The 27,560-nt window shown below is 43.4% G+C and overlaps 1 protein-coding gene across 5 annotated transcripts in view; it reads left to right on the top strand.

Annotated features, from left to right (window-relative positions):
- Window positions 1–7,389: 7,389 nt before the first annotated feature.
- Window positions 7,390–27,560, top strand: part of LRCH1 (leucine rich repeats and calponin homology domain containing 1) — a 121,214-nt gene continuing 101,043 nt past the window's right edge. For 4 of the 5 annotated variants that reach the window (XR_016461850.1, XR_016461851.1, XM_090131732.1 and 1 more), the window contains exon 1: window positions 7,509–7,894. Coding sequence is in view for 3 of the 5 variants with exons in the window: in XM_090131732.1 (XP_089987858.1) it covers window positions 7,645–7,894 (250 nt within the window). In the remaining 2 variants the exon portion in view is untranslated. Of the gene's footprint in view, window positions 7,895–27,560 lie in introns of all 5 variants that reach the window. The other variant, XM_090131712.1, reaches the window with a different exon arrangement.

Below are 27,560 nucleotides of genomic sequence, written 5' to 3' on the forward strand. Positions count from 1 at the left end.
TAGGTGTGTCTTTCTTCCATTGATTGTGGTGCAACAGTGTGCTGGCTCTTCCTGTTTGGAAGCCTCCCACCCAGGTTACAATCCAGTGCGTTTGTACTGAATCTCTGCTGAAGTTATGTTTCTGCAGTGGATTCAAGGTAACCGTGGACACATTACCTCTCTATCACACTGCATGTTTCAAAGTCATCTGGGAAACTTGGAAGAAACTGTGCTAGTTTACGACAGCTAACAGTCTTTGAACTAAATTAATACTTCAGGTGTGGGCATGTTATTGTGTTGCCTTTAAATGTTTATTCAAATCAGATTTTCAGGGATACTAAGACAGTTTCATCTTGGTTTTATTTTACCCTTAGGTCTGTTTGGATGACCTCATAGCTGAGAGCAGAGCTTTTGGTGATCCTGTGATTTCTCCCACCTTTCTTCCCTGTTGTACCCATATCTGTATAGCAGCAATACCATTGCCTTTATCTCCTGTGCCTGTCAATTCATTGCACACCTTCCTTACCTCTCCCCTTTTTTTACTCTGAATGTTCTGTGAGGCATGTGCTGTAGAGATGGATTTGTCTGAGCTGTTTCCTGGCACAGTTTCCTCGCCCTTCCAACTCTCTTTAGCAGCTTTGTTGCAAGGAAACTGCAATGCACGGTGTGCTCTGGATTTGCTATTCATTTTGCTGGTGTGTCTGCTGTGAAGCAATTGCCTTAGGCATACTGTAAGCAGGATCAGTACTTGTGCTTCAGTTGAAAGGAACATTTTTATCTGTGCCACCTGAAGTGTCAGCCTGCATTCTCTTTCTTTTGAGATTCAAATGATCATTTTCTTAGTCCCAGTGCCATTACAGCTACGCTATCAAGGATGTATAAATGGGGTTTTCTTAGCTATGACTTCTGTGTCTCTCCAAACTGATGTGGCCTCATGTTTTGAGTGATGCCTGTTCTCTCCTTGGCCTCATGTTTGTGTGCTGCTGCTGCCTGTGCACCAGGCAGAATGTCTGCCTGGGATATTCACGTGAAGAAAGCCTTGTAACCTGACTGTGCATGAACTACCCTACGTTAACACCTCTAAATAACATTGACTGTGAGTGGGACATCTGTACGTTGAAGTTATTGAGTTCACACATTACTTTGTGAGACATATCTGATCCTCTTTAGCCACATGAACCTTTGTTTCTTTCTGCCAATTTAGGATTCTAGGCAGAAAAAATTCAAAGGTTCATGGCATATGCCTTCCTCAGCTACAATACTTTCTGCTCATCTCCAATTGGATTTTTCCTATCACAGCCATCATGTGTGACCCAGTTAGAAGAACAGTCACCTCTGAAGTCAGCTTCTTCTGCTACACCCATGTAGTCTTTCCTGCTGTCCTCTACTACATTTGCAGTGTTCATTGAAGAGCACACATTGTTTTCTTCTAGACTGAATTTTTAAGCTGCTCTCAGTCTCCAGGTTGGCTCATTGAAGTGTTAGACAAACACAAATATTGTCATATAGGAAGTGGCAAGACCACACAGCTGGGCATAAGGGATGTAAGGGCTGCCTACAATGGCAGCTTACCACCAGTTCAGCTTTGTTGCTGTGTCAGACTGTGCCAATGTTGCAATCCAACCCAAGGCAATACACAGAGTGTGACCTTGTACATAGACACCTGTATGGGAACAGGAAATTAGTGCTGCTGTGACTGATCTTTTTTCCTATTTCTGACGTTTGAACAGACTGAGATCTGACACAGCACTCAGAAACAGATATAGAAGTTTCAGTTCTATATTATTTTCCTCCATTACATTGATAATTATAGAATCATAGTATGGCTTGGGTGGAAGGGACCTTAAAGACCATCCAGTTCCAACCACTCACTAGACCAGGTTGTCCAGGACCCAATCCAGCCTGGCACTGAACACCTCCAGGAAATGTAGCTGACTGTGTAGCTTCATATTACTAATTTTAAAAGCAAGTTCCATGTGTTGGGGGATTTAATATACAGGAAGGTCATTTGTGTTTAAGAAACATTTAGATGTTGTACTGCAGGATGTGGTTTAGTGGGAAACGTTGGTGATAGGTGGACAGTTGGACTGGATGGTCTTGAAGGTTGTTTCTGACCTTGGTGATTCTATGATTCTATGATCTGCATCTCTAACTGTAAAAGAATACACTACCTAGTTTATTAAATTTAAATTAAAAAATATATATATCCATTATAGAGGAAGTCTGGTAGTTGCTCTTATTCACTGCTTATTCAGCTCAATCTACTGTTCTTCAACACTTTTCTTCAAGCCACTGAGAAAATGTAGCTATTCATGTTTCCTTATTTCTTCCAGTAGCAACGCAAAGCTGGAACAAAGCCAAAATATGCTGTGACTAATGGAAATATGTGGAAAATGTTATCTTAATGAGCCACCACCAAGCTTTGTCAAAAGCGATGTGATATCTGGACACAACTGCAGATGAGGTGACAGTTGTGCTCCCTGGGGAAGATCTCTTCTTCATCTAGAGGCTCTTATAAGTAACAATGTTAAGAATTAATGTTAAGAGGAACGGAAGGCCCTATATGTCGGCCTGACCCTACCCGTAGGGAGGTGTGCTGCCTCCCTGGGGCAAGGGTCAGGGACATTGCTAGGAAACTTCCTGGTCTGATTGGCCCTTCTGATTATTACCCATTATTGATAGTTCAGGCTGGCAGCGATGAAGTCGCTGAGAGAAGCCTGAGGTCTATCAAGGAAGACTTCAGAGGACTGGGGCGGGTAGTTGAAGGAACGGGTGTGCAGGTGGTTTTTTCTTCCCTACCTTCAGTGGCAGGGAAGGATACAGAGAGCATCCAAAAAACCCGCCTCATAAATAAATGGCTAAGAAGTTGGTGCAAGCACAGGAACTTCGGTTTTTTTGACCACGGGGCAATTTACTCTGCGCCTGGCATGATGGCTGCAGATGGAAGTAGCCTGTCTCCAAGGGGTAAGAGGATCCTAGCCCAGGAACTGGCAGGGCTCATTGAAAGGTGTTTAAACTAGGTATGAAGGGGGAAGGGGACAGAATGAGGGCCACTGGGATTGAGCGGGTAGTTCGTGGCTCAAAATGGAGTTCGATGGGTGAAAAGGGTGGAGTTCAAAGGGATGGAGAGAGGCAGGGGGGTGCTGCTTCCCTAAAGTGTCTATACACTAATGCGCGCAGCATGGGAAATAAACAGGAAGAGTTGGAGATCTGTGTGCGGTCGCAAGGCCATGATCTCATTGCGATCACGGAGACGTGGTGGGACAGCTCGCATGACTGGAATGTTGTCATGGAGGGCTATGTGCTTTTTAGGAAAGATCGGCTGGTGAGGCGGGGTGGTGGAGTTGCTCTTTATGTGAGAGAGCAGCTAGAATGTATTGAACTCCACCTGGGGGAGGGTGATGTAGCAGTGGAGAGCTTGTGGGTGAGAATCAAGGGGCAGGCTGGTATGGGTGACACCGTTGTGGGTGTGTACTACAGGCCCCCTGATCAGGAAGAGGAGGTTGACGAGGCCTTCCACAAGCAACTGAAAGTAGCGTCACAATCCCAGGCACTAGTGCTTATGGGGGACTTCAATTATCCAGATATTTGCTGGAAAAGCAACGTGGCCAGGCACGCGCGGTCCAGACGGTTCCTGCAATGTGTCGAAGACAACTTTCTGATGCAGATGGTGGAGGAACCAACGAGGGGAGGGGTGTTACTGGACCTTATTCTCACAAATAAGGACGGGTTTGTTAAGGAAGTAAAAGTTGGGGGTAGCTTGGGTTGTAGTGACCACGAGATGGTGGAGTTCAAGATCTTGAGTGGAAGGTGCAAAGCAAAAAGTAGGATTGCTACCCTGGACTTTAGGAGAGCCAACTTTGATCTCTTCCGGGACCTACTTGGAGCTATCCCGTGGGCTAGGGTGTTAGAAGGTAAGGGGGCCTGTGAGAGCTGGTTGGCATTTAAACAGCTCTTCTTCCAAGCCCAGGATCGGTGCGTCCCTGTGAGCAAGAAATCAGGAAAGGGTGGCAGGAGACCTGTGTGGATGAGCAAGGAGCTCATGCACAAACTCAAAGGGAAAAAGAAGGTCCATGAAATGTGGAAAAAGGGTCTGACCACTCGGGAAGAATATAGAAATGTTGTCAGGGCCTGCAGGGATGCGACGAGGAAGGCTAAAGCCCACCTGGAATTGAATCTAGCAAAGGTGGTAAAGGATAATAAAAAAGGTTTTTTTAAGTATGTTAACAGTAAAAGGAAGACTAGGGAGAATGTAGGTCCCCTACTAAGTGAGGGGGGTGTTCTGGTAACGGGGGATGCTGAGAAGGCGGAGATACTGAACGCCTTCTTTGCTTCTGTCTTCAGTGAAAAAGCTCCCCCTCGGGAATCCCAGGCCCTGGTGGTTAGTGAGAAGGTCTGGGGAATGGAAGACTTCCCTTTAGTCAGGGAAGAGGCGGTCCGAGAGCGCCTAGGCAACACCAATGTTCATAAATCCATGGGACCCGATGGGGTGCATCCACGGGTGCTGAGGGAGCTGGCAGAGGTGATTGCTGAACCGCTCTCTATCATCTTTGAGAGGTCTTGGAGAATGGGGGAGGTGCCTGAAGACTGGAGGATAGCCAATGTCACTCCAGTCTTCAAAAAGGGCAAGAAGGAAGATCCAGGTAATTACAGGCCAGTCAGCCTCACCTCTGTCCCTGGAAAGGTGATGGAACAGATTGTGCTGGATGCCATCTCCAGACAACTGGAAGAAAAGGAGGTTATCAGGAGTAGTCAGCACGGGTTCACCAGGGGGAGGTCGTGCTTGACCAACCTGGTAGCCTTCTATGATGTTGTCACTGGCTGGGTGGATGGGGGGAGAGCAGTGGATGTAGTCTACCTTGATTTCAGCAAGGCATTTGACACTGTCTCCCACGACATCCTTATAACGAAGCTGAGGAAGTGCGGGATAGATGAGTGGACAGTGAGGTGGGTTGAGAACTGGCTGACTGGCAGAGCACAGAGGGTTGTCATTGGCGGTGCAGAGTCTGGTTGGAGACCTGTAACCAGCGGTGTTCCCCAGGGGTCGGTGCTGGGACCGGTCCTGTTCAACATCTTCATCAATGACCTTGATGAGGGGGTAGTGGCCACCCTCAGCAAGTTTGCTGATGATACGAAGTTGGGAGGATTGGCTGACACGCCCGAAGGCTGTGCTGCCATTCAGCGAGACCTGGACAGGCTGGAGAGCTGGGCAGTAAGGAACCAGATGAAGTTTAACAAAAGCAAGTGTAGAGTCTTGCACCTAGGGAGGAATAATTCCATGCACCGGTACAGGTTGGGGGATGACCTGCTGGAGAGGAGCTCTGCAGAGAGGGACCTGGGTGTCCTGGTGGACGACAGGTTGGCCATGAGCCAGCAGTGTGCCCTTGTGGCCAAAAAGGCCAATGGCATTCTGGGGTGCATCAAAAGGAGCGTGGCCAGCAGGTCGAGGGAGGTGATCCTCCCCCTCTACTCTGCCCTGGTAAGGCCTCATCTGGAGTACTGTGTCCAGTTCTGGGCTCCCCAGTACAAAAAAGACAGGGATCTCTTGGAAAGAGTCCAGCGGAGAGCCACAAAGATGGTGAAGGGCCTGGAGCATCTCCCCTATGAGGAAAGGCTAAGTGAGCTGGGTCTGTTTAGCCTTGAGAAGAGAAGACTGAGAGGGGACCTGATCCAGGTCTATAAATATCTAAGGTGTGGGGGGCAAAGTGGCGAGGCCAGACTCTTTTCAGCAGTGTGCAGAGACAGGACAAGGGGAAATGGCCAGAAGCTGGAGCATAGGAAGTTCCGCACCAATGTGCGCAAGAACTTCTTTACGGTGAGGGTGACGGAGCACTGGAACAGGCTGCCCAGGGAGGTTGTGGAGTCTCCTTCTCTGGAGATATTCAAGACCCGCCTGGACGCCTACCTGTGCGACCTGGTGTAGGGATCCTGCTTTGGCAGGGGGGTTGGACTCGATGATCTCTGGAGGTCCCTTCCAACCCCTACGATTCTGTGATTCTGTGATTCTGTAATTGCTCTCTGGTGCACCCAGAATTTTCTTGAACTGGTAGGAGACTGCATTTGTTATGCTGGAGCCCAAAATCACAGAATCACAGAATGGCCAGGGTTGGAAGGGACCTCAAGGATCATGAATCTCCAACCCCCCCCACCACAGACAGGGCCACCAACCTCCACATTTAATGCTAGAGCAGGCTGCCCAGGGCCCCATCCAATCTAGCCCTGAACACCTCCAGGGACGGGGCATCCATAACCTCTCTGGGCCAGGGCAGCCTGTTCCAGAGCCTCACCACCTCTCTGTAAAGAATTTCCCCCTGACATCCAACCTAAATTTCCTCTTCCTCAACTTAAAACCATTTCCCCTTGTCCTGCAGTTGTCAACCCTTTCAAAGAGTTGATTCCCCTCCTGCTTGTAGGCTCCCTTTAGGTACTGAAAGGCTGCAATGAGGTCACCTCACAGCCTTCTTTCCTCCAGGCTGAACAAGCCCAGCTCCCTCAGCCTGTCTTCATAGGGGAAGTGCTCCAGTCCCCTGATCATCTTCGTGGCCCTGTAAAATCTCTGTATCACACCCAAAGAATTGCAGTGAGGGCACTTTGGACTTGAATTTAGTGAGGGGCAGCTACTATTCACGCAGTGTAAACGTATTTACAGCAAAATAATCCTACCTATCTAACCTTACAACTCTTTCCTTACTGTCAGACTACCCTATTTAAAAAAGCCTGAAACACTTCTGTAACGTATACCCAATATAAAAGAAAGACGCTGACGCTCAGAGCTAAGTGGTTGTAAGGCACAATTTTTGATGGGTATTTTAATGCTGCTATTTGAACATGCCCACCCCCAGCACCTTCTGTCCCTCATTTAAACAGGGCTGTTTCAAGCTTGTCAAGCTTGTGGTGATCTCTGTTTTCCAAAGGAGTTTTCTTGTGGCAGTTCTGCCTCCTTTTGCCCCGTAGCTCTTGCTGTTGAACTTCGTGGAGCCAGGAGGCTTTGGTTTAACATCAATCCTTCATCACAGTGCAGGGGAACTGAGGGAAGCGTGGCGGCTGTAAAGCACAAGTGATGCATGATGGTGTATAGGCTCCCTCTTAGCACTGAGATCTCCAAGCGCTGTGAACAAACAACTCAGAAAAGTCATTCTGCTGAAAGCTAAGCTGAAGGGATCAGCAGGTCTGTCACCCACAGCGGGTCTCTCTGGGGCAGACCAGACCCCAGGGGCCATGCACACGTACAGGGCTGTGCCTGTGGCTGGAGCGAGCCTCAGAAAGTCCTTCTTCAGGGCAGGAGCTCCCCAGGGCCTACCAGCTGCAGCAGCAGGAGCCTCTTACGGCTTTTAATTTTCAAATGAGGCTCCCCGCCTCAGCACGTCAACAGCCGGTCTGCCCCAGCGCTTTCACTACAGACTGCTCCGCGCACCGCCGCCAGGTGGCGCCACAGCGCCCCGCCCTGCGCGTCGCCTTCGGGGAGAGGGAAAGCGGAGGGGGCGAGGCGGAGCATGCGTAGTGCGCGCGCCTCTCCCGCCCCGTTCGCCTCCGCCTTCTGCTCTCGCCGCCGCTCCCTCCCCCCTCCTTCTCCTCACTACCACAGGGAGCGAGCGGGAGGAGGAGGAAACAGGGAGAGAGAGGCAGCTCCGGCGGCCCCTGGCGTTCCCCTCGGCGAGGGGAAAGATGGCGACGCTGGGAAGCGAGCCGCAGCCCTTCCCCGCCGCTGCCCTGGCGGTGGCAGCGGGCGGGGTGGGCGGCGGCGGCTGTGGCGGCGGCGGTGCGTTGGGTCTGCAGCCTCTGAACCGCGGTCTGGAGCGGGCGTTGGAGGAGGCGGCTCACTCCGGGGGGCTCAACCTGAGCGGCAGGAAGCTGAAGGAGTTCCCGCGCAGCGCCTCCGCCCTCACTCACGACCTCTCCGACACGGTGCGGGCAGGTGAGACCCGAAGGGATGGGGCGGCCGGGGTCCCGCCTTCAGGAGGCGAGGAAAGGAGATTTAATGGAGATTTAACGGAGATTCAATCTCCGGGGGATCGCTCTCTCCCCGCCCTCGCCCCCTCGGGCACATTGCTTCCGTTCCCAACTCGACCTCTGGGGCGAGCGGCTCTGCGTGGACCTTATCGCTGTGCGTGGAGCTTATCCCTTATCTTCGCCCCCCGCTCAGCTCGGTGCCTGAGGGAGGTGTTGGCTCCCAGATGGCTGCAGCCACCCCCCCACCTCCCCACACGCACACTCATGTACTTGTAGGCTGCTTTTGCATCGAGCGAGGCAGAGCTGTGAGAATGTGAGAGGGAGGGGAGGGGGTTCAGGCTCACGCCTGGTTTCTGCGCTAACCTTGAGGACTGCAGGTCTCTGTGCCTCCCTGGGGCCCGCCTTTGGATGTGGTTATGTGAACACACGTTTGCTTTGGGTTGGATACTTTCTCACCTGTCGTGGGGGGGCACAGGTCTGTGTGTAACCTTGTGAAGATGCACTCGAATGCTGCTTAATATGTCTCGCTACACGTGGAGGTGGCAATAGGAGCACTTTTGCTCTGCAGGGAGCACGCTGTCTTTCACAAATGGTACTTGTCAGACAGCGGGGTTGATATCCACTCCTGTATGCTTAAAGTCATAGAATGGCTTGGGTTGGAAAAGACCTTAAAGATCATCTAGCTCCAACCCCCTGCTGTGGGCAGGGTTGTCATCCATGAGATCAGGCTGCCCGGAGCCACAGCCAAGCTGGCCCTGAACACCTCCGGGGATGGGACACCCACAGCTTCACCGAGCAACCTGTTCCAGTGTCTCACCACTTTCTGAGTACAGTATTTCCACCTGACATCTAACCTAAATTTTCCCCTCTTCATTTAAAGCTATCCTTCCTTGTCCTATTACTACCTGACTGTGTAAGTAGAATCATACAAAGTCAGGTAACAATATTTCCCCCTCTGTATGTAATGCTGTTTTTCAAGGCAAAAATCATCATCATCATCTTTACATGTACTCATTTTACAGTGGGGGACACCATCATTATATACATTCACAGAAGAGATAGGCCTAACAGCCTTGCAGAAAGGTGTGGAGAGGGGAAGCGTTTGCAGTCTGTGTTCACCTTATCCTTGTACCTCTTCCAATGTGGAAAATGCCCACTTGTTTCACATCTCAAGGAGCAGATCCCAACAGAGGACCATAATCTGGTTTTCTGCCCCTGTTTGTGCAAGGGGCTGGAACCTGATTCGTGCTTTGCATAGTGTCACTTGGTAGAACTGTACAAACCCACACTAGAAGAATGTTGGTATGCTCTGAAGATATTTATTGTACCACCTCCACGTGCCCTTTTGTGTCCCCATTTGCCTGCTGAAGATAATTGTGTTGTAACAGTAAAGGAGCAGGCAAGTAATCACTTGTTCCTGTCCCACAGAACAGCAGGTGCTATACCTGCATGCATGAACCTCAGCTCTCACTCCTGCACATGAGGATATCTGTGTTTCTTTCTGTGGAACCTGCATGCTGGTGTCTATCTCAGCTGTAGGGAGCAGAGTAGTGTCTCCAGTACTTCAAATTTAGTTGTTCTTCAGCTCTGATACTTGTTGCTGAATGGATTTCACAGTTTGTGTGAGCACTCCTATAAATAAAAGAGAAATATGAAGGAAACTCCATTTCATTTATCAATAAAACTTATTAATTGGTAGCATGCTGACAATTAAGTAACTCGATGACAAATACAGTAGTTAAAGCAGTAAGATGCATGGTAATAGAACTGCATGCAGTCAGAAAAAATGAATCAGCTTGTCTCCCAAAGCAAGATGTTTTATCTCTGTTGTTTTTAAAGCTGTGGTCTAGCAAAAGCATGCTGTGATTTAAGATAAGTAGTTTGGAAACTCAGAAAGCTAGGCTTGTTTGGCTTGGGGTAATACTGACCCAAGCTGTTGGTAAAACAAATTACTTACTGAAAAAAGTTATTTGATTGGTAATGAATGCATGTTTGCACAGGTATGTTCTTTACAAGTGTGAGCTGTGTGTTGTATGTGTAGGTAGCACGTGTCTATTACATACTTCTGTATTCTGTTTTCTATTCTGTTGAGAATAGAATTTTATTCTCAGGAAAGAAGTAGTCTTTGCCTTCAAGCACTAACGTGCTTTTATCAGAATTTACACAAACGATACTGAATACATAACTAAATGTAGAATGGGTTTTTCCTTTTCTTTTTGCTTTGTGGAAGTGTGAAGTGGCCCATGGCTCAGTTCTGTAACAGCTGTCCTTTATTCATTGTTCCCATTTAGGAAAACCATGTGCTAATCTATGGTTACTTTATGTTTCTGTTTGCAACAGTATGTTGTAACTGATTAGTGAGAATTGTTTGCCTTGTCAGTTCAATCCTGTGTTGATATGCTTCTGAAAAAATCTGTGTTCCTTTTCATTTGTTACATTACATAAGTAGAATATATAAACAGAAGAGACGCTTGGCTTAAATCCAGCTTTCTGTAACTCTAAGGACAAACTCTTGATGGGAATTTTCTCTCTCACTTCCTCTCCATAAATGTGCATGATACAAAAACAGTCCTTTCTTGTACTACTTGCGATATGTCCTTCCAGTGAGTGACTTTTACTTTTGGATTTGATGTACTGATATGTCTCTAAAGTCATGTTTGGGGTGGGAGTAGTCATTCTGATTGCTAAAGAGGGCTAATCTCAGAAAAATGAAGCCAATCCAAGATTGAGAGAAGACAAACATAGAGGATTGAGTTCTCTGAGGAGAAGGGGATTTTCAAAAGAACGAAACCCTGTCTGCATCCTGACAGAGTCTTAGCCTTAGGTACTCAGAGAGTTCATGGTTTGAGAAAATGATGGTCTCCAGGCTTTAATAAAATGTTATCAAGCTTGTCTTCTGCAAATGTTTTTAGTGCTTTAAATGAGTCTGAGGAAGATTGAAGTCTTAAACTTGAAATTCTCTGTTAATGTTGTTTTTGTTTTCTTGAGGTTAGGAGTCAGCCTTTATGTAGCAACTGATAAATTTGCAAAAGGAATGTATGCTGCTTGCCTTAATAGCTGGGAGTGAATCACTTGACTTTTCTAGTTCTTACTGTAGTTACATTCTGCAGCAACTGCAGAGGCTTGTCACTTGTCAGTTTCTGTTAATGCAGTTTTTTGGAATGTTTTTTTTCTTCTGTAACTTCCCTCTGCATTGAATACATCTTGCTGTGCGTGTGCATATGGCTTTCTAATCATGGAATAGCCAGTGTTAAAAAGGACCACAATGATCATGTAATTTCAACCCCCCTGCTATGTGCAGGGCTGCCAACCACCAGACCAGGCTGCCCAGAGCCACATCCAGCCTGGCCTTGAATGCCTCCAGGGATGGGGCATCCACAACCTCCTTGGGGAACCTGTTCCAGTGTGTCACCACCCTCTGGGTGAAGAACTTCCTCCTAATATCTAACCTAAACCTCCCCTGTCTCATTTTAAGACCATTTCCCCTTGTCCTATCTCTATCCATTCTTGAAAACAGCCGTTCCACCCCCTGTTTACATGCTCCTTTCAAGTACTGGAAGGCCACAGTGAGGTTTCCCTGGAGCCTTCTCAATGCTTCAAATTTTCTTCCTTCTTGTTTCTGAAAGTTTTTCTCAACAGCTGAGCATGACCCACTCTGCTGAACCATCTGGCAAGTATCGTGAATACAGGAGAGAGTTTGCGTGGTGTGCAGTATGGTTAGAAGAAAGTACATCCTCTCCATAGAGGATCTTGAGTTTAGTCAGATGTTTTAAACCACATCAGTGTGGATGCATTGCAAAAAACATTTCAATAACAATAAATGCTATTCTTATCACTTTTATTACAGGGTGGCTTATGCAGAAGACCGCGGCTCAATAATCACATAGTTCTTAAGTAATAGTATGCAATTATATTCCCCAGAACCACTGGGAATGCTATAGGCATGTTAGTTTATAAAAGAGGAAGAAAAAGCCTCAAAGTTGATATTTAAATGTGTATCTAGGGCCGCCTGTATCACTCCAACATCTGTCTGTAGGCTTTGGCTGCTTGTTTGAAGATAGATCCCCTGAACTTTTTCTCCCGTGTCCCTGTTTCATCTTTTTCAGGGTTAGGCACATAAGGGAGACAAGCTTGCGACTCCCATAAATGTTCTTTGGCTTCTTTACTCTGGGAAGGATGTCACCAATACAGACCTGTTCATTTGTGCTACTGGGCACTTTCATGAGTCTATAGTAGCTATCAAATGGACTCTACTATTTGGTTATTATTTGGACATGAGGTTCGATGTGTCGCTTTCCTTTTAAGAATTCTCTTGGATAGCTACTGCTCTTGATCTGGATTTTATATTTTGATTATCTTATCTAAAATTCCTGTTAATAAAACAACACCATAAAACTAATGAGGCAGCTGGAAATAAGAAATAACTGGGGGCTTTTTTCTTATATTCAACAGCCGGTCCCTTTCTACAACCTTCCTGTGTTTATTTGAAGATTTCGAATCTTACTTATTCCCTTACACATAAGATGTTGTTTGTGTATTAAGTGAAGAGGAGGCAGTGTGCTGCTTTATTCTCACAAGTGAATTGAATGTTATTCTGCAGCCAAAACTTATGGGATGCAATTCTCTTTTGAGATAATTGTGTCTATATCAAGGCTAAAAACTGGACATAATTTTGATATTATTTATCCAGCAGCATAAATGCAGTTTTCAGACTTTACCTTCATAACATGGTCTGTCTGGACATCTGTTTTAACCAACTTTTTTTTTTCTTTCAAGCAGTGCTTCATAGATATTTCATAGGGTTAATGTGAGATATTTCATGGAATGGCCTGGGTTGAAAAGGGCCACAATGATCATGTAGTTTCAACCCCCTGTTATGTGCAGGGTCGCCAACCAGCAGACCAGGCTGCCCAGAGCCACATCCAGCCTGGCCTTGAATGCCTCCAGGGATGGGGCATCCACAACCTCCTTGGGCAACCTGTTCTAGAGGAAGTGAAGAACTTCCTCCTAATATCTAACCTAAACCTCCCCTGTCTCATTTTAAAACCATTCCCCCTTGTCCTATCACTATTCACCCTCATAAACAGCTGTTCCCTCTCCTGTTTATATGCTCCCTTCATGAAGAAGCTTTATCAAATTAAATGGCTTTTAAGGACCATAAACATAGGCACTTAGAGCTGCTGTGTGCCACTCTGAAACCATTTGGTTATGTTTTTACTTCCCCGAGGCAGTGTGTGTCTGCTTGGTTTGTGGATCATGTAAACATTAAGACTATTGACTCCTGTTGAAAAGAGTCTGTTAGCTCTTTTGCTGTGTAGAGTGTAGAGAGTTGTGCTTCTGGAAGTTACCTCCTTTGTCAGGAGATTTATACTCTCATAGCTGAACTGCGGTCAGTGACTTTGCAGGTGCCGGTAGGCATTTCTCAGCTCTAAATAAAGTGAACTAGCTCGGGGTGGCTTTTGTTACTTGAAAGCAAATTAGAAGTACTCAATTGCCTGGTTACCCTTTCAGAATGCGGCTTGGGCAGATTAATGGCTTTCTACCGTTGACTCTGCAGGGGCTGTGTATGTGTATTCATCTCCCTCCCCAGTGTGGTGGTGTTTTTTGTTTTTTTTTTTTTAATTATTATTATTTTTTTAAATTTTTGGCTGACTTCCTTTGTCATCAGGGAAGCTCCAAAAGTACAACAGCTGAGAGTAGAAGAGATTGACGGCGTAGAAATCACAGCGGGAAGGAGAGTGGAACATCTGAATTCCAGCTGCAGCAAGCTCAGCTAGCTGTCCATCGAACCCTTACCCTTCATGTTAACTTTCAATTTAGGGTGGCTGTTTTTTAAACAGCTCTACCTAGAACTGCCAAAGCGTGTGTGACCACACTCTGCATGCTCATGGATGAAAATTGATTGCTCTTGTGGAGATGTCACTGTGTGTCCTTGGCCCATTTGCCTTGAAGATGACTGACTTGGAGCTCCAAAAGTGCTGTTGTGGTGGTAGAAGTGCTACACGTGCCTTCTCGTGTGCTTTTAGTGGAACTGCTGTGTTTTTGATGACAGAAGTTCGTGTAGTCACAAGCCTTGTTGGGAGGTAGAGACAGAGTGGCCCTGTATGGTTTGTGTGTCTCCTCTTCCTCCTTCCTCTGGTCTGTTTCTTTTGTGTCTTTCATGCAAAAGATGTTTTGGTTTAGACATCTGTACAGCAGGAAAGGCAGTGTGAATCTGGCTACAGTTACTATGTAACAGTTTTGAAGATATGAAGTACTTGAGTCAGAGGAGGAGACCAGGGCAGAATCAACTGTGCCAAAGTAGAATGAATATCAGAAAATACTAGGAAAAAAGGGTGTAAAGAGGATATTATTCAGAGGCAGAAAGTAAGAAATGAGGGGGAAAAAAATGTGTGAAATACTGAGTGGAATTGTATGAAGTGGTGGAAGTGAAAGAATCATAAAGTGGTTTGGGTTGGAAGGGACCTTTAATATCATGCAGTTCCAACCCCTTGCTATAGGCAGGAGCACCTTCCTATAAAACAGATTATTCAAGGCCCCATCCTGGCCTTGAATCTCAACCTTACCGCCCTCACAATAAAGAATTTCTTCCTAGTATTTAGTTTAAATCTACCCTCTTAATTACAGTTTAAAACCATTTTCCCTCATCCTGTCGCTACATTTACTTATAAAAAGTCCATCCTCAACTTCCTGTGAGCCCACTTCAGGTACTGGAAAGTCACTATAAGGTTCTCCTGGAGTCTTCTCTTCTCTAGGCTGAGGATCCCCAGCTCTCTCAGCCTGTCCTCATAGTAGAGGTGCTCCAGTCCTCTGATCATCTTTGTGGCCCTCCTCTGCACCTGCTCCAACAGTTCCATGTCCTTCTTGTGTTGGGGGCTCCAGAACTGGATGCAGTACTCTAGTTGAGGTCTCAAGAGAGCAGAGCAGAGGGGCAGAAATCACCTCCCTCGACCTGCTGGTCACACTTCTTTTGTTGCCACCCAGGATACGGTTGGCCTTCTGGGCTGCAAATGGAAAGGGACTGCAAGCAAGCAGGTGAGCTGTACATTCTTGACTGAATGAAATGGCTTTGAATACTTTGTGTTTGCAAAATTGAGGAAAAACAGATTTTCTGAGCAGTTAAGTTAGCAATCAGAATTTTGTGAACGGAGATTAGAAAAACGTGGAGGAAATGATTTTGACTAATAGATGACATTTACAGATCTTGTGTTGCAAATAATAGTTTAAAATTCATACTTTAAAAGGTTAACTGTTGAATTTAAATTTAGAAAGCTTAGCATTCATTTGCCTGCGGGAGAGAAGGCCAGCGGCTTTCAGCAGTGGCGCTGCCTACAATGTTGCAAGAGCAGCCAAGCCTTTGGTACTCGTGTTTTGCATATCAGAATGGCCATTCTGGGAAGGATGGGATGAGCAGCTTCCTCTGGCAGTGGGCTGTGCTGGCTCTGCTTGTGAGGCATCTGCCAGATTGGAGAAAATTCCCAGACTGGTTAGATACCAAAATCACAGCTAATATCAATATGTCTTAATAATTTAAATGGCACTTCTGAAACAGGAGAGAGAAGTATCGTTATCATTTTCTTGTGGGACCAGAATTATGAAAACAACATACCCATGTATTTCTTATTGAACAATATGCAAAATTGAAAGAGCCAGAAGTGCCTTCACTGTATTCAGAGTGCAGATCAGTGACGAAGTGGAGATAGGCGTTCTGTCTCCTGATTTCTCATGGCACTTTACTGACTGTATTTCGTTAGGCAGAAAACCCACGCAACAGAGTAGTTGAAGTCCTTGTAAAGTGATCTTCGCAAAGGTACTGGAGAGTTAAGCTTCTGAAGGAATAATTGCTTTCTGCTAAATTTGTGGGGAGATGCATCGCTGTGGGAACAGTTCTAAAATGCCAATGCTTCTCCCCGCCCTTTTTCCCCAAGGGCATCTTGCCGGCCAGCTTGCTGTTTTATCCCTTTTTTTCCTTGTATGGTACAGAGCACCATAATATCTGTAAACCTCCTAACTATTTAAAAATAGAAATAACAATAACAGTCTCTCTTCCTTCTGTCCTGCTCTGTGTGAGAAATAGTTTTTAAAGAAGAAGAAAGAAGTCAAAACTTAGGAGTGAGAAGATGATCTTGGCAGAGCCAAGTGAGGGTTAGTTCTGCATTTAATTTGAAGCTTGAGGTTTGCACTCACTTCTGAAGAAGCACGAAATGTTTCATGTTCAGTTGAACTTGTGGGAATTCTAACCCTCTTAGTTAGAAGCTTGCTGAGAATTTTATGGTGCTGCTGCAAGGTAGCTTTTCTGAATATGGTTAGAGAGATCACTAGAAGTAGCTGGAGGTTTTGAATATGAAAGTAGAACACTCTTAAATGACTTGTGCTGCTGAATGGATAAGGTGTTTTTGTTGGCTTTCTGTAGATGGGTGATTTTATTCCTTAGTGCATGTTGTAGTTGTTATGTGTTGAAGCTGGAGCCTGAAAACTTGTATTCTTTGTTGAAAGGAGGGAATTATTTGTACTGAATAAACAGGGAAGTATGTCAGAAGGTGCTTGTTATCTTTTACCTTACTTACCTTTCTTGATAACCCTTCCTTTCTAAAATCATTTTCAGACCATAGAACTATAGAATTGTTCAGGTTGGAAAAGACCTTAAAGATCATCAAGTCCAACCACAACCTGACCATACTATCCTAACTCTAACAACCCTCTGCTAAATCATGTCTCTGAGCAACACATCCAAACAGCAAGGTAGACTTGAGACTCCTGCTTTAGGGAAGAAATCAAACTTCTGTTTTTAAATTGCAGTGCTGTGAAACGCAAGACATTCAACATGAAAAGTACAAGTGCCAAGTTGAATCTGTTGTTGATGATGAGGAACAGGTTCATAAAACGGGTACACAGAAATACACTGGTAATCACTGTAACTGGTGGAGGGGTTGTGTGGAAAACTGGCAAGAAATATGATAGAAAAATAAAATTGAATTGGAGTCGAATCTTGTAAGGAAAGAAGTGGAGCAGAACATGCACTCAGATGAGGTTTACTGGATGTGAGGCAAGATACCAAAAATATAAACGTGGCAGTTAATTTGTAGCCTTGTCTGAAGATTTAAAGATAGTGAAATTGTTGCAATGACAAGCAGAATTATTATTAAAATGACTTTTTTTTACTTTTGAACTTTAGCTGTTTATAAATGTCATGACAGGAGAAATGGTAGATAAAACAGTTCACACTTGATGTGTAGTGCCCTTGCTGTAACCCTTTCTTCTGGATTACTGTGTCCAGGTCTGGAGTCCCCAGTACAAAAAAGACAGGGAGCTGTTGGAGAGAGTCCAGAGGAGGGCCACAAAGATGATCAGGGGACTGGAGCACCTCCCCTATGAAGACAGGCTGAGGGAGCTGGGCTTGTTCAGCCTGGAGAGAAGAAGGCTGTGGGGTGACCTCATTGCAGTCTTTCAGTACCTAAAGGGAGACTACAGGCAGGAGGGGAATCAACTCTTTGAAAGAATAGATAACTGCAGGATGAGGGGAAATGGTTTTAAGTTGAGGGAGGGAAGATTTAGGTTGGATATCAGGGGGAAATTCTTTACAGAGAGAGTGGTGAGGTGCTGGAACAGGTTGCCCAGAGAGGTGGTGGATGCCCCAACCCTGGAGGTGTTCAAGGCCAGACTGGATGGGGCCCTGGGCAGCCTGCTCTAGTGTTAAATGGGGAGGTTGGTGGCCCTGTCTGTGGTGGGGGGGGTTGGAGATTGATGGTCCCTTCCAACCCTGGCCGTTCTGTGATTCTTTGAACAGCAAAGCCTCGCTGAGTTTATTCAATTCAACCACTTTAAGATGCAGCAAAAGTAGTAACAACAGTGCTGTCTACTTATTCAGTGGGAGAAGAGGAGCATCATGTCATTCACATGTTGTATAACTACAGAATACTGGCTGGGATGAAGACTTCTGGGATGGGATTTCTGATCAAAGATGAAAGAAGCCTTCTCAGCAGCTGGGGTTGAAGGCTGCCCTGGTTGTTAAGCAGCTGCTGTGATAGCTTAGGGGAAGAAACTGATAGTCATGTTTCCCATGTTCACTGGATGTTGTGATTCTGAGGCTTATTTATTTATTTATTGAGTTCATCCAAGTTCAAGAAAACTGTCTTACTGCCTCCCACTATGTATGGTGTTGTTCTACTTGGTGAATATCGCCTGCCATCCCTGTTCCAAGATTTAAATTTTGGTCTGGCTGAATGCCTGCTCTTTGCCTGTGTTCCATTTACCAGGCAGTTCGGATCACTCTATCCTAATATCTTCATTTCTTGCTCATGCTCTTTGTGTCATTCAGTCATTATACCCACAGAGGTGCTATTTTCCTCTCCTTAGTGTTTTTGCAGAAAGGTGTATGTACAAGAATTTGTTTGTGAAATCCATATAAAATATTGTGTTGCCTCTCTGCAACTTACTTTAAGACCTATGGGTGCCAGTAGCTAATTTCTGTGCAACTTCAACATAGTTCGTTATTGAATATGCCATAGAATATGGCCTATGAGGAGAGACTGAAGGAACTGGGGCTGTTCAGTCTGGGGAAAAGGAGGCTGAGAGGAGACATTATTGCTCTCTTCCAATACCTGAAAGGTGCTTACAGCAAGAGTGGGGTTGGTCTCTTACTGGTGACAGGTGACAAGACAAGGAGAAATGGCCTCAAGTTGAACCACGGTAAGTTTAGGTTGGATATCAGGAAAAACTTCTTTACAGAAAGGATTGTTAAGCACTGGAATAGGCTTCCCAGGGAGGTGGTTGAATCACCATCCCTGGATGTGTTTAAAAACGTTTTGGATGTGGAGCTCAGGGACATGATTTAGTGGTGGGTTGTTAGAGTTAGGGTAGTATGGTCAGGTTGTGGTTGGACTTGATGATCTTTCAGGTCTTTTCCAACTTGAGCGATTCTGTGATTCTGTGACTGCTTGTAGTTCTTGATTTCTTTTTTAAATGTTTTCTGAGCAGGTGATACGTTTTTCTTAGTCAAAATATGCAGAAGCTAATGGAGCTGCTGAATTGTGGCTGTACTATAATGTGTCTTTCTACTCAGCTGAACTTTAAAGTTTAGTGGGAAGCTATCATGGTAAAGGCTTGATTTCCTTTAGCCCTGTTCTTTTTTTTTTTTTTTAAAGAAAAATGGCATATTTCTTCCACATCTTTTTCTTCTCCATATATTTATTCAAGTTCAACATGAAAACTAGAGATCTTTTACTAGCTCTTCAAAGAAAAAAATTTATACAAGTGGTATAGGACAACATATCCAAAATGAACTTCAGTTTGTTAAAATTGTAATAAGGGATTTTAGAGACAAGACATCTACTCTGTTTGTATATTTCTTCTTACTGTATATCAACTAGTACTGGCATGTTAAAGTGTGCTGAATTAAATTTCTAACCAATCAGGACGTTCTTAAGGGTGGACAAAGTATTTTGTGTACTGGTACGTTTTAAAAGCCTTTTATGTAATTATATTAAGTGCTAATTTAATGATCTTTTAAGAGATGATTTTAGTTGGTTTCAGTTGTTCCTAGCATAGACCTTCTGCTGTGTTTCTGTTTAAAAATTACCTTGCAAACTTTGCTCTTACATTCTGTAAAGATGCAGGTTATCCATGATTGCACTGATAGGGAGAATGCGGAGCAGAAACAAACAAACTCTAAAAAGAAACCAGTTTTGGTATCCTGGCTTCTGTTTTTACAGCTCAGTGAACACAATATAAGACGTCCATAAGAATGGGTGTTGAGTCATTTTACTTGAGATCTTCTGGAAGATGTTGTAGTAAAGATTGAAACTTTAAAGCTTTCATTATGATCCTAAGTCCTGGGAGTGACTTTAAATACAACATAAGAATGGAGAGGTTGTTCTATAGTAGCGTTTCTTACAGAAAGATGGTAGTGTGGTTCAGAGCTATTTAGTCTCTAAAAGGATGTCATTGTAGATTTGCTGTAGGCTAAGAATCAGGTGATATGGAAGAGTATGATCTTTAAAAACATATTTTACAATAACAACTGTTTTGGCAAAAAGTGCTGTATTCCCTCTGTTGGTTTTTGTGTCTTTGTGTGTTTGGCTTCCTAGAGAACTGAAAAGGTTATTCTTGGCCTAGAGCCCTAGGCTAAAAATGGATTCTGGAATCTTATAGCTCAGTTTGGTGTTGAACAGTTTTGTGCAGTAGTAAAAGAACTGCAGTAATTGGTAGTCCCACAGAAGCATTTCAGTTATGCACTTAAATGTTAAGCTGTGGGAGAGGTGGCCACGTGATGCATCCAGCATCAAGTTTATCACAAAAATGTAAGTCGTGTTTGTCTGGGGAGCAATGGTAGCCTGAAAAAAAGAGAGACTTTTCTACAAGTACACTTTAAAAGAGAGTAGGAATGAATGTATGGTTTAGCTCCTACGGGGAAAGGCTCTAAAATAAAGGATTAAAATGCTGTTGCTATGGGAATGGTGAAACACAAGCATTGCATTTCAGACTCTGTGTGTGGGGAATTGGATTAATCTTTGAAGTTTCCTTGTGCTTCTATCCAGTATAATAGGATTTAACTAGAAAATCAAAACAAGCCCAAATCCAACCAATTACAGTACACGTATATGTGCATATATTACATGCAGTGTTCTGAATGTTTGCTGCAGACTTTGGGTGATTGCATCGCTAGGAATTTGGAATAGTCAGGGGAATGATGAGAGGCCAGCTATTTAAATCTGAGAAATCTGACATCAGTAAAAGGCTTGAAAAAGGCTCTGGTTTGAGCCTGTAGAGATAGCCTGATCTAGTATTAAATACAGAGGTTGGCAGCCCTGCCTGTGGCAGGGATGTTGGAGCTGGGTGATCCTGGAGGTCCCTTCTAACCCAAGCCATTCTATGATTCTGTGATAGCTCACAAGCTTAGTCCGTTTACTGTGTCTGTATTAAATGCATTATATTAAAACTGTAAGTTTTTGTCTGCTCTACTTTAGGCATGATACAGTTTTATTTCATCATGTCTAAATACATCATTGATTGATTAAATAGGTACAGTTTGAAGATAAGATGATGAATGTATTTTTCCTTACGTCTCAAGTTCTTTCATGCTTCCTATTTGGTAGTTATTTAGAGAAGGATATGCAAGCATGAGCGCTCTCTTTACCATAAAACAGTGTAATTAATTCCACAGGAAGCACTTTTTTGTAGAAGAAAACAGCAAGGAACAATAAACTGGTGAAGTTTTTTTTGCCTTCTTCTTTAAAAAAAAAAAAAAAATATATATATATATATATATAAAACTGCATTTATATTTCATCATTTGTCATTCTTTGCCTTATTTCACCTGCTGCTGTTTTCATTCTGGGGTCAGTGGGGTCGTATTTGTTGAAGAATGGAATAACTGATGTGTCTTAATACTAAAAGAGACATTTATGTTGATACAGTTTGACCCTCTGCCTAATACTGGCCATAAATTACCATGATTGAATCTTTGTTTCTAGACCAAAAATGTATGGCTTCTGTATACTGTGTTGATCCTAAAGTATGCTAGTGGTAATAGTATATGATTAATAGTTTATTTGGAAGTAAATAAGAGAAATAAGACAATTTTTTTATTTTAGCTTCAACTTACAATCATTTGTTCTTTATTTTCTTGTACTTCTAGACAGGTACATGCACTAATTTAAAGTAAGGATGTAAAACTATTGTGTGGAAAAAAAAATATACTTGGATAAATATAAAAAAACATTACTAATCTTATCTGAGCATACTGTCTACTAGCAGAGCCTTTCTGATTTGTTCCTACTAGAAAACCAGTTGTATAGGTTTGGTTGCAGTGTCCATCTGCTACCAGTCAGAAGAACTGAACAATTTCATCAAGAAAGCAGTTTAGCTTATAATAACAAATTTTTAGATGTATTTCTTCTCAATCTAGAAAACCTTGAATGATGTTGGACTTTTTCCCCTGGAATTCAAAATTATTGTTGATAAAATCTGCAGTGACGGATGTTAATGGTACAATAAGTAATTCTAGGGCCAAGTTCTAGATATCTGAGGACCGGGTAGGAGGTTAGACACAAACTCAAATGTAACCCTCTCAAAAGAAAACTGAAAAATACAACATGAAGCATGAAATCATAGGCTTGAAAAATGGCAGTGCAAGCTTGGAGTGATGATGGTCACAAGCTCCCACTGACTCTAAGGCGCAAAGGACTTCCAGGATGGATATCTGATATAGTGCATGAACTCGTTTAGTAATCACAGTGTAATTTGATTTGCTGAGCTCCGTATGATCCATTATTTCAAAATCATCTGTTATGATAAATGAGACCATGGTTGGTGTCAAGACCTTAAATCCCTTCGTTTCTTGGTTAAAATTTGATGGACCAGCTGACTCAAACATTTGTGTTAGAACAAATGTTTCTTCTGGTTTCTTTGAGTACTGTGATTTGAGGTGTTCTCCTTGCTTCAGCAAACATTTGTATGTCCTTTTGGTGTTATATCAATTATTTTCAGTCTGGAGGAGGCTCAGGGGAGACCTTATTGCTCTCTATAACTGCCTGAAGGGAGGTTGTAGTGAGCTGGGGGTCGGCCTCTTCTCTCATGTAACTGGTGATAGGACTAGAGGGAATGGCTTCAAGCTGCGGGGGGGGATTTAGGCTGCACATTAGGAAATACTACTTTTCTGAAAGAGTGGTCAGGCACTGGAATGGGCTGCCCAGGGAGGTGGTGGAGTCAACAACCCTGGAGGTGTTCAAGGAACGTTTGGCTTTTGTACTGAGGGACATGGTTTAGTGAGAACTATCGGTGGTGATAGGTGGATGTTTGGACTGGGTGATCCTGTGGGTCTTTTCCAACCTTGGTGATTCTATGATTCTGTTAGTAGGGACATAAAACTGAAGGAATTTTTCTGCTGCTAAAAGCACCTTAAATACAGTAGAACTTATTTAATTAAATTAAAATTTCCTTTTTGAGCATCTCTTCTAAAATGTTATTGCTTGACAGTTCTGTTTATAGAAACAGGATGTTTTGGTTTTATGAAATGTGGATTTCTTGGGAACTCGATTTAAGAGTTTGTTTACCTCCACCCTTGGTGGAATGCAGATGACATCAGTTTTTCTTATGTGCTGGTGCTCCAGCCTGTACATAAAGACAGGTTTAGAAATGTTAGAGACATAAAAGGAATAGAATGCTAAGCAGTCTTGCTTTTTAAGGTGAATTGGATGTCCAGGTGGTCTTACCTATGTCAATAAAAATAGGGGTGGATGATTAGTTTAGGAAGGATTGAGTGCAAAAGGAAAAGGGTCCAAACTTCTTTGTCAGAAAAGGCATATAGGTGATGAAAGGTGCCTTGTTATTGCGTTGTTGCTTTAGTTTCACTATAGATCACTCTGTGATCTTCTTAAAAACATACCTCTCCTATTGCCTTTCTTGGGTGGCAGAGCTGTGCTCCCTTCTTTTCATCTGCATCTCTTATCTTTAGTGTTCTCCCACTTGTGATAATTTTGGTTCAGCTGGCATTTGATGTTAGTTGTAACTTTTCTCTATGGAAACTTTTGATTAAAATCTAGTTCCATCTTCACAAAATCAGCTCCTTTAAAAATAAGTTTTGTAAATCCAAAGGCAAGTATCAGATTAAAAAAAAAAAAAAAAACATTAGTAAAGTGTATTATAGGCTTATTCTGACTTGGTCTAGCTTTCATGGGATCATAGGATAACTTGGATTAAGAAGGATTCCCAGGGTCATCTGCTCCAGCCACCTGTGCAAAGGATGTTCAAATGTGAGCCTGTTTAATTTAGTTTTGCTAGCTGAAGCACATTTAATTCACCTCAGGCCCTCTTACGTATCATGAACTCCTGCAAATGATGGGTGGTGGGCCATTTAGAATCATAGAATCATCATAGAATCATAGAATGGCCTGGGTTGAAAAGGACCACAATGATCATCTCATTTCAACCCCCCTGCTATGTGCAGGGTCGCCAACCATCAGACCAGGCTGCCCAGAGCCACATCCAGCCTGGCCTTGAATGCCTCCAGGGATGGGGCATCCACAACCTCCTTGGGCAACCTGTTCCAGTGCATCACCACCCTTTGTGAAAAACTTCCTCCTAATATCTAACCTAAACCTCCCCTGTCTCAGTTTAAAAACCGTTCCCCCTTGACCTGAGGGTACTGGTGGATGGGAGGCTGACATGAACCAGCAGTGTGCTCTGGCAGCCCAGAAAGCCAACTGTATCCTGGGCTGTATCAAAAGCAGTGTGGCCAGCAGGGCAAGGGAGATGATCCTCTGCTCTGTGCTGTGAGACCTCACCTGGAGTACTGCATCTAGATGTGGAACCCTCAGTACAGGAGAGACATGGACCTGTTGGAGTGTGTCCAGAGGAGGCCCACAAAAATGATCCACAGAATGGATCCTCTCCTAAAAGGACAGGCTGAGAGAGCTGGGGCTGTTCAGCCTGGAGAAGAAAAGGCTCCAGGGAGACCTGAGAGCAGCCTTTCAGTGTGTGAAGGGAAGCTACAGGAAAGAAGGGGACAGAGTCTTTAGCAGGATGTGTGGTGATAGAACAAGGGGAAACAGCTTCAGACTCAAAGAGGATGGACTTAGGCTGGCTGTAAGGAAAAAATCTTTTACAATGAGAGTGGTGAGGCACTGAAACAGGTTGTCTAGAGATGTGGTGGATGCCCCATCCATGGAGACTTTCAAGGTGAGTGGGGATCAGGCCCTGGGCAAGCTGATGTAGCTATGCTGTCCCTGTTCATTGCAGGGGAGTTGGACTAGATGGTCTTCAGGTGTCCCTTCCAAATCTAAGGGTTCTGTGACTCTGATTACTCTGTGTTCCTTAATTTTCATTTAAACTATTTGTCAGTCCATGTAGCTGGCGGTGAATTAACTGGAGGAAGTCAGTACTTAAATAACAGCCTTTCACTGCATTATCTGAAATGTTTTTAGGGACTTTCCACTGGATTTCCACTGTGGTAAAAGTTACGTTTTTTATTAAAGAAGCTTTGTCGTCTTGGGCTTTCAGAACACTGCAATGTAAACATTGAATTACAGGTGCACTCCTATCTGTTTATACTGCAGTTTACTAACCTGCAGCACATTTTGTAATTTACATAGCAGGAATCTGCTTTGCACAGTGTTTTAGCAGTTAACTTGGGACAGCTTAATGAGTGTATCTGTAGTGTAAGTGAATCAGGAGTCAGATGCCAAGGCTAAATCTTAGGGTACCTGTTGGAAATATGTTCCTCTTCTCTTTTGCTTTAACCTTCATTTCACAGCAAGGAAACCAATTAATTAACAGAAGTGTTGAGTTCTGCTGTGAATACCTGATAGCCTTCCTCTGACATTAAGGAGAAATGAAGAGAAATTGAGTATTATGAACTCATGTTATCTATTTGGAGAAAAAGAAGTTCTGAGGCATAGTCCTTTGAAAAGGGAACTGTTTCAAAGGAGACTAGCTTCTCTAGATATTCTGCTTTCTTTTCTAGCTGTGTGGGAAAATGGTTCTGTAATTTAGAATGTTCTGTTTAATGAGAGAAAGGTTATGAAAATGAATGCATGATTAAGTTTTTTGCCACTTTCTTTTTAAGCAATTAGACATTTAACTTGGGGAAAAAAAGAGATTTTTCTAATAGCAAACAGTAGCTTTCAGCTTCTAATAGATAGAAGGACATTGCACTGCACTTGGAAGTACCTTCTTGTTTGTACTGAGTTTAGTAATTTATGGCTGTGCGGAAAAAGCCTTTTGCTGCTTTTATGTGCCTTATTTATATTAAGGGAGCCAAACAATGTCTAATTGCCTCACTGGTACGGTTCAAGTGAATGAGATGAATTAGTTCATCTTTGATTTTTGTATTTGAGTTAACAAACTAAATACAAGTAGAGATATAGCTGGTCATATGGGTTTGAAATTTGGATTTTCTTGTTGCTGGAAGGAAAAAAAGAAAAAGAGTTGTTACATCAGTAATCTAAACTGGAGGTCTTCCTAGTGCAGTCATGGGAGGTTTTCAAAATCAATTTGAAGAGCAAAGATTTGTGATTTATGCGCAGTTTATTCAAAGCAGTTGTGCAGATTTCATTTTGAGCTTGGTTGCTACTTGGAGTGCACACTTAAGGAAATGTGTTATTTTTGCAGTAACTTCTATGTGGTAATTTCATGTAGTTATGTAATGGTGTAGTATATTTTGTTACATAGCAATCTTATTTGAAGTAGGCCATTGGCAACTGGATTAAAATCCCTATTATTTCTTTTCACAGAAAAAGTAAAAACTGGCGGAATTTGTGTCTCAAAATCCTAACCTAATCTTTTAGATTTTGTATGCAGTTGGTTTTCTAAGTATTCTAGCTAAAGTATAGCAAAAAATACTGATTTTTTTTTTTCCCTCCACTTACAATTTTATGAAATCTATCAGTATTTCCATGTATGCTTTAATGTTAGGTAGAGACGTTTCCAAGACAGCTTAGGATCTGAGAAAGTGTGCCAAGGTATTTATGACCATCCTGTTAGATAGTTGCTGATTCCTTTTTAATGGTCGTCATAATGTTTTCCCTTTCTTAAACAAAGGAAGTGTCTTTGTATTTTGGATATTTGATTATATCCTATGGCTGTATGTGATGGGGGATTCTAAGTCCCTAAGTGTTGCCTGTGTAGAAATCAAATGTTTTGCTCTTGAATTCCAATGGATTAGTATCACTTCATTTTTTTTAACTTGCTACCTATTCATTTTGAAGTTATTCAATTTATTAACAAAAATAAGGCATTGAGTCTGCAGTTACGCGGTGCTGTTTTCCGTTCAGTGAGCAGGGAGCATCAGCATGAATTCACTGCTGTCTTGTGAAGCTGAGGAAAAAATAGTGCTACTCGAACATGACATCCTTTCCATCAGCACCATGATGCTTTAAAACTAGATTGTTTGTTTGCAAAACAGTATACCTGAGGAAAAGTTCTGCCATTCCAGGACTGTCCCTTAGTTATATAACTTCCAGGTTTTTCTTAAACATCATTTCACAGAGTATAATATTGGGTACTTGTAGAATCACAGAATGGCTGGGGTTGGAAGGGACCTCAAGGATCATGAATCTCCAACCCCCCTGCCACAGGTAGGGCCATCAACCTCCACATTTAATACTAGACCGGGCTGCCCAGGGCCCCATCTAACCTGGCCTTGATCACTTCCAGGGTTGGGGCATCCACAACCTCTCTGGGCAGCCTGTTCCAGCACCTCACCACTCTCGTAATAAAGAATTTCCCCCTGACATCCAACCTAAATCTTCCCTCCCTCAAAAACCATTTCTCCTTGTCCTGCCAAATCACTTATTTACTTAAAATCAGAGTAATGTAATGCTCACACAACTGTGTGTCTGGCTATGCTGGATATATGTGCTTGAAAGTCTCCTTAGATTAAAGGAGCTGTAGGAATGAGGACCACTGCAGTAGCCAGTAGTGGCTTTATATAGTCAAAATATGTGTACACAATAGATCTTGAAAGAAAAACTTTGTATTTTAGTGTTAGGCAAAATATTTTAACATGTATTAATATAATTTATATGCAACTCTGCTTAAAATTTTGCTCAAGTATTCTTTATAAGCTTGTATTAAAACAAAGGTGTAGGAAACCTTTCTCCTTGAATTTGTGTTGCTTGGCCTTCTGTATCGGA

This window comes from Phasianus colchicus, chromosome 1 (assembly GCF_987193195.1).
Source record: "Phasianus colchicus chromosome 1, bPhaCol1.hap1.1, whole genome shotgun sequence".
NCBI classification, from domain to species: Eukaryota; Metazoa; Chordata; class Aves; order Galliformes; family Phasianidae; genus Phasianus; species Phasianus colchicus.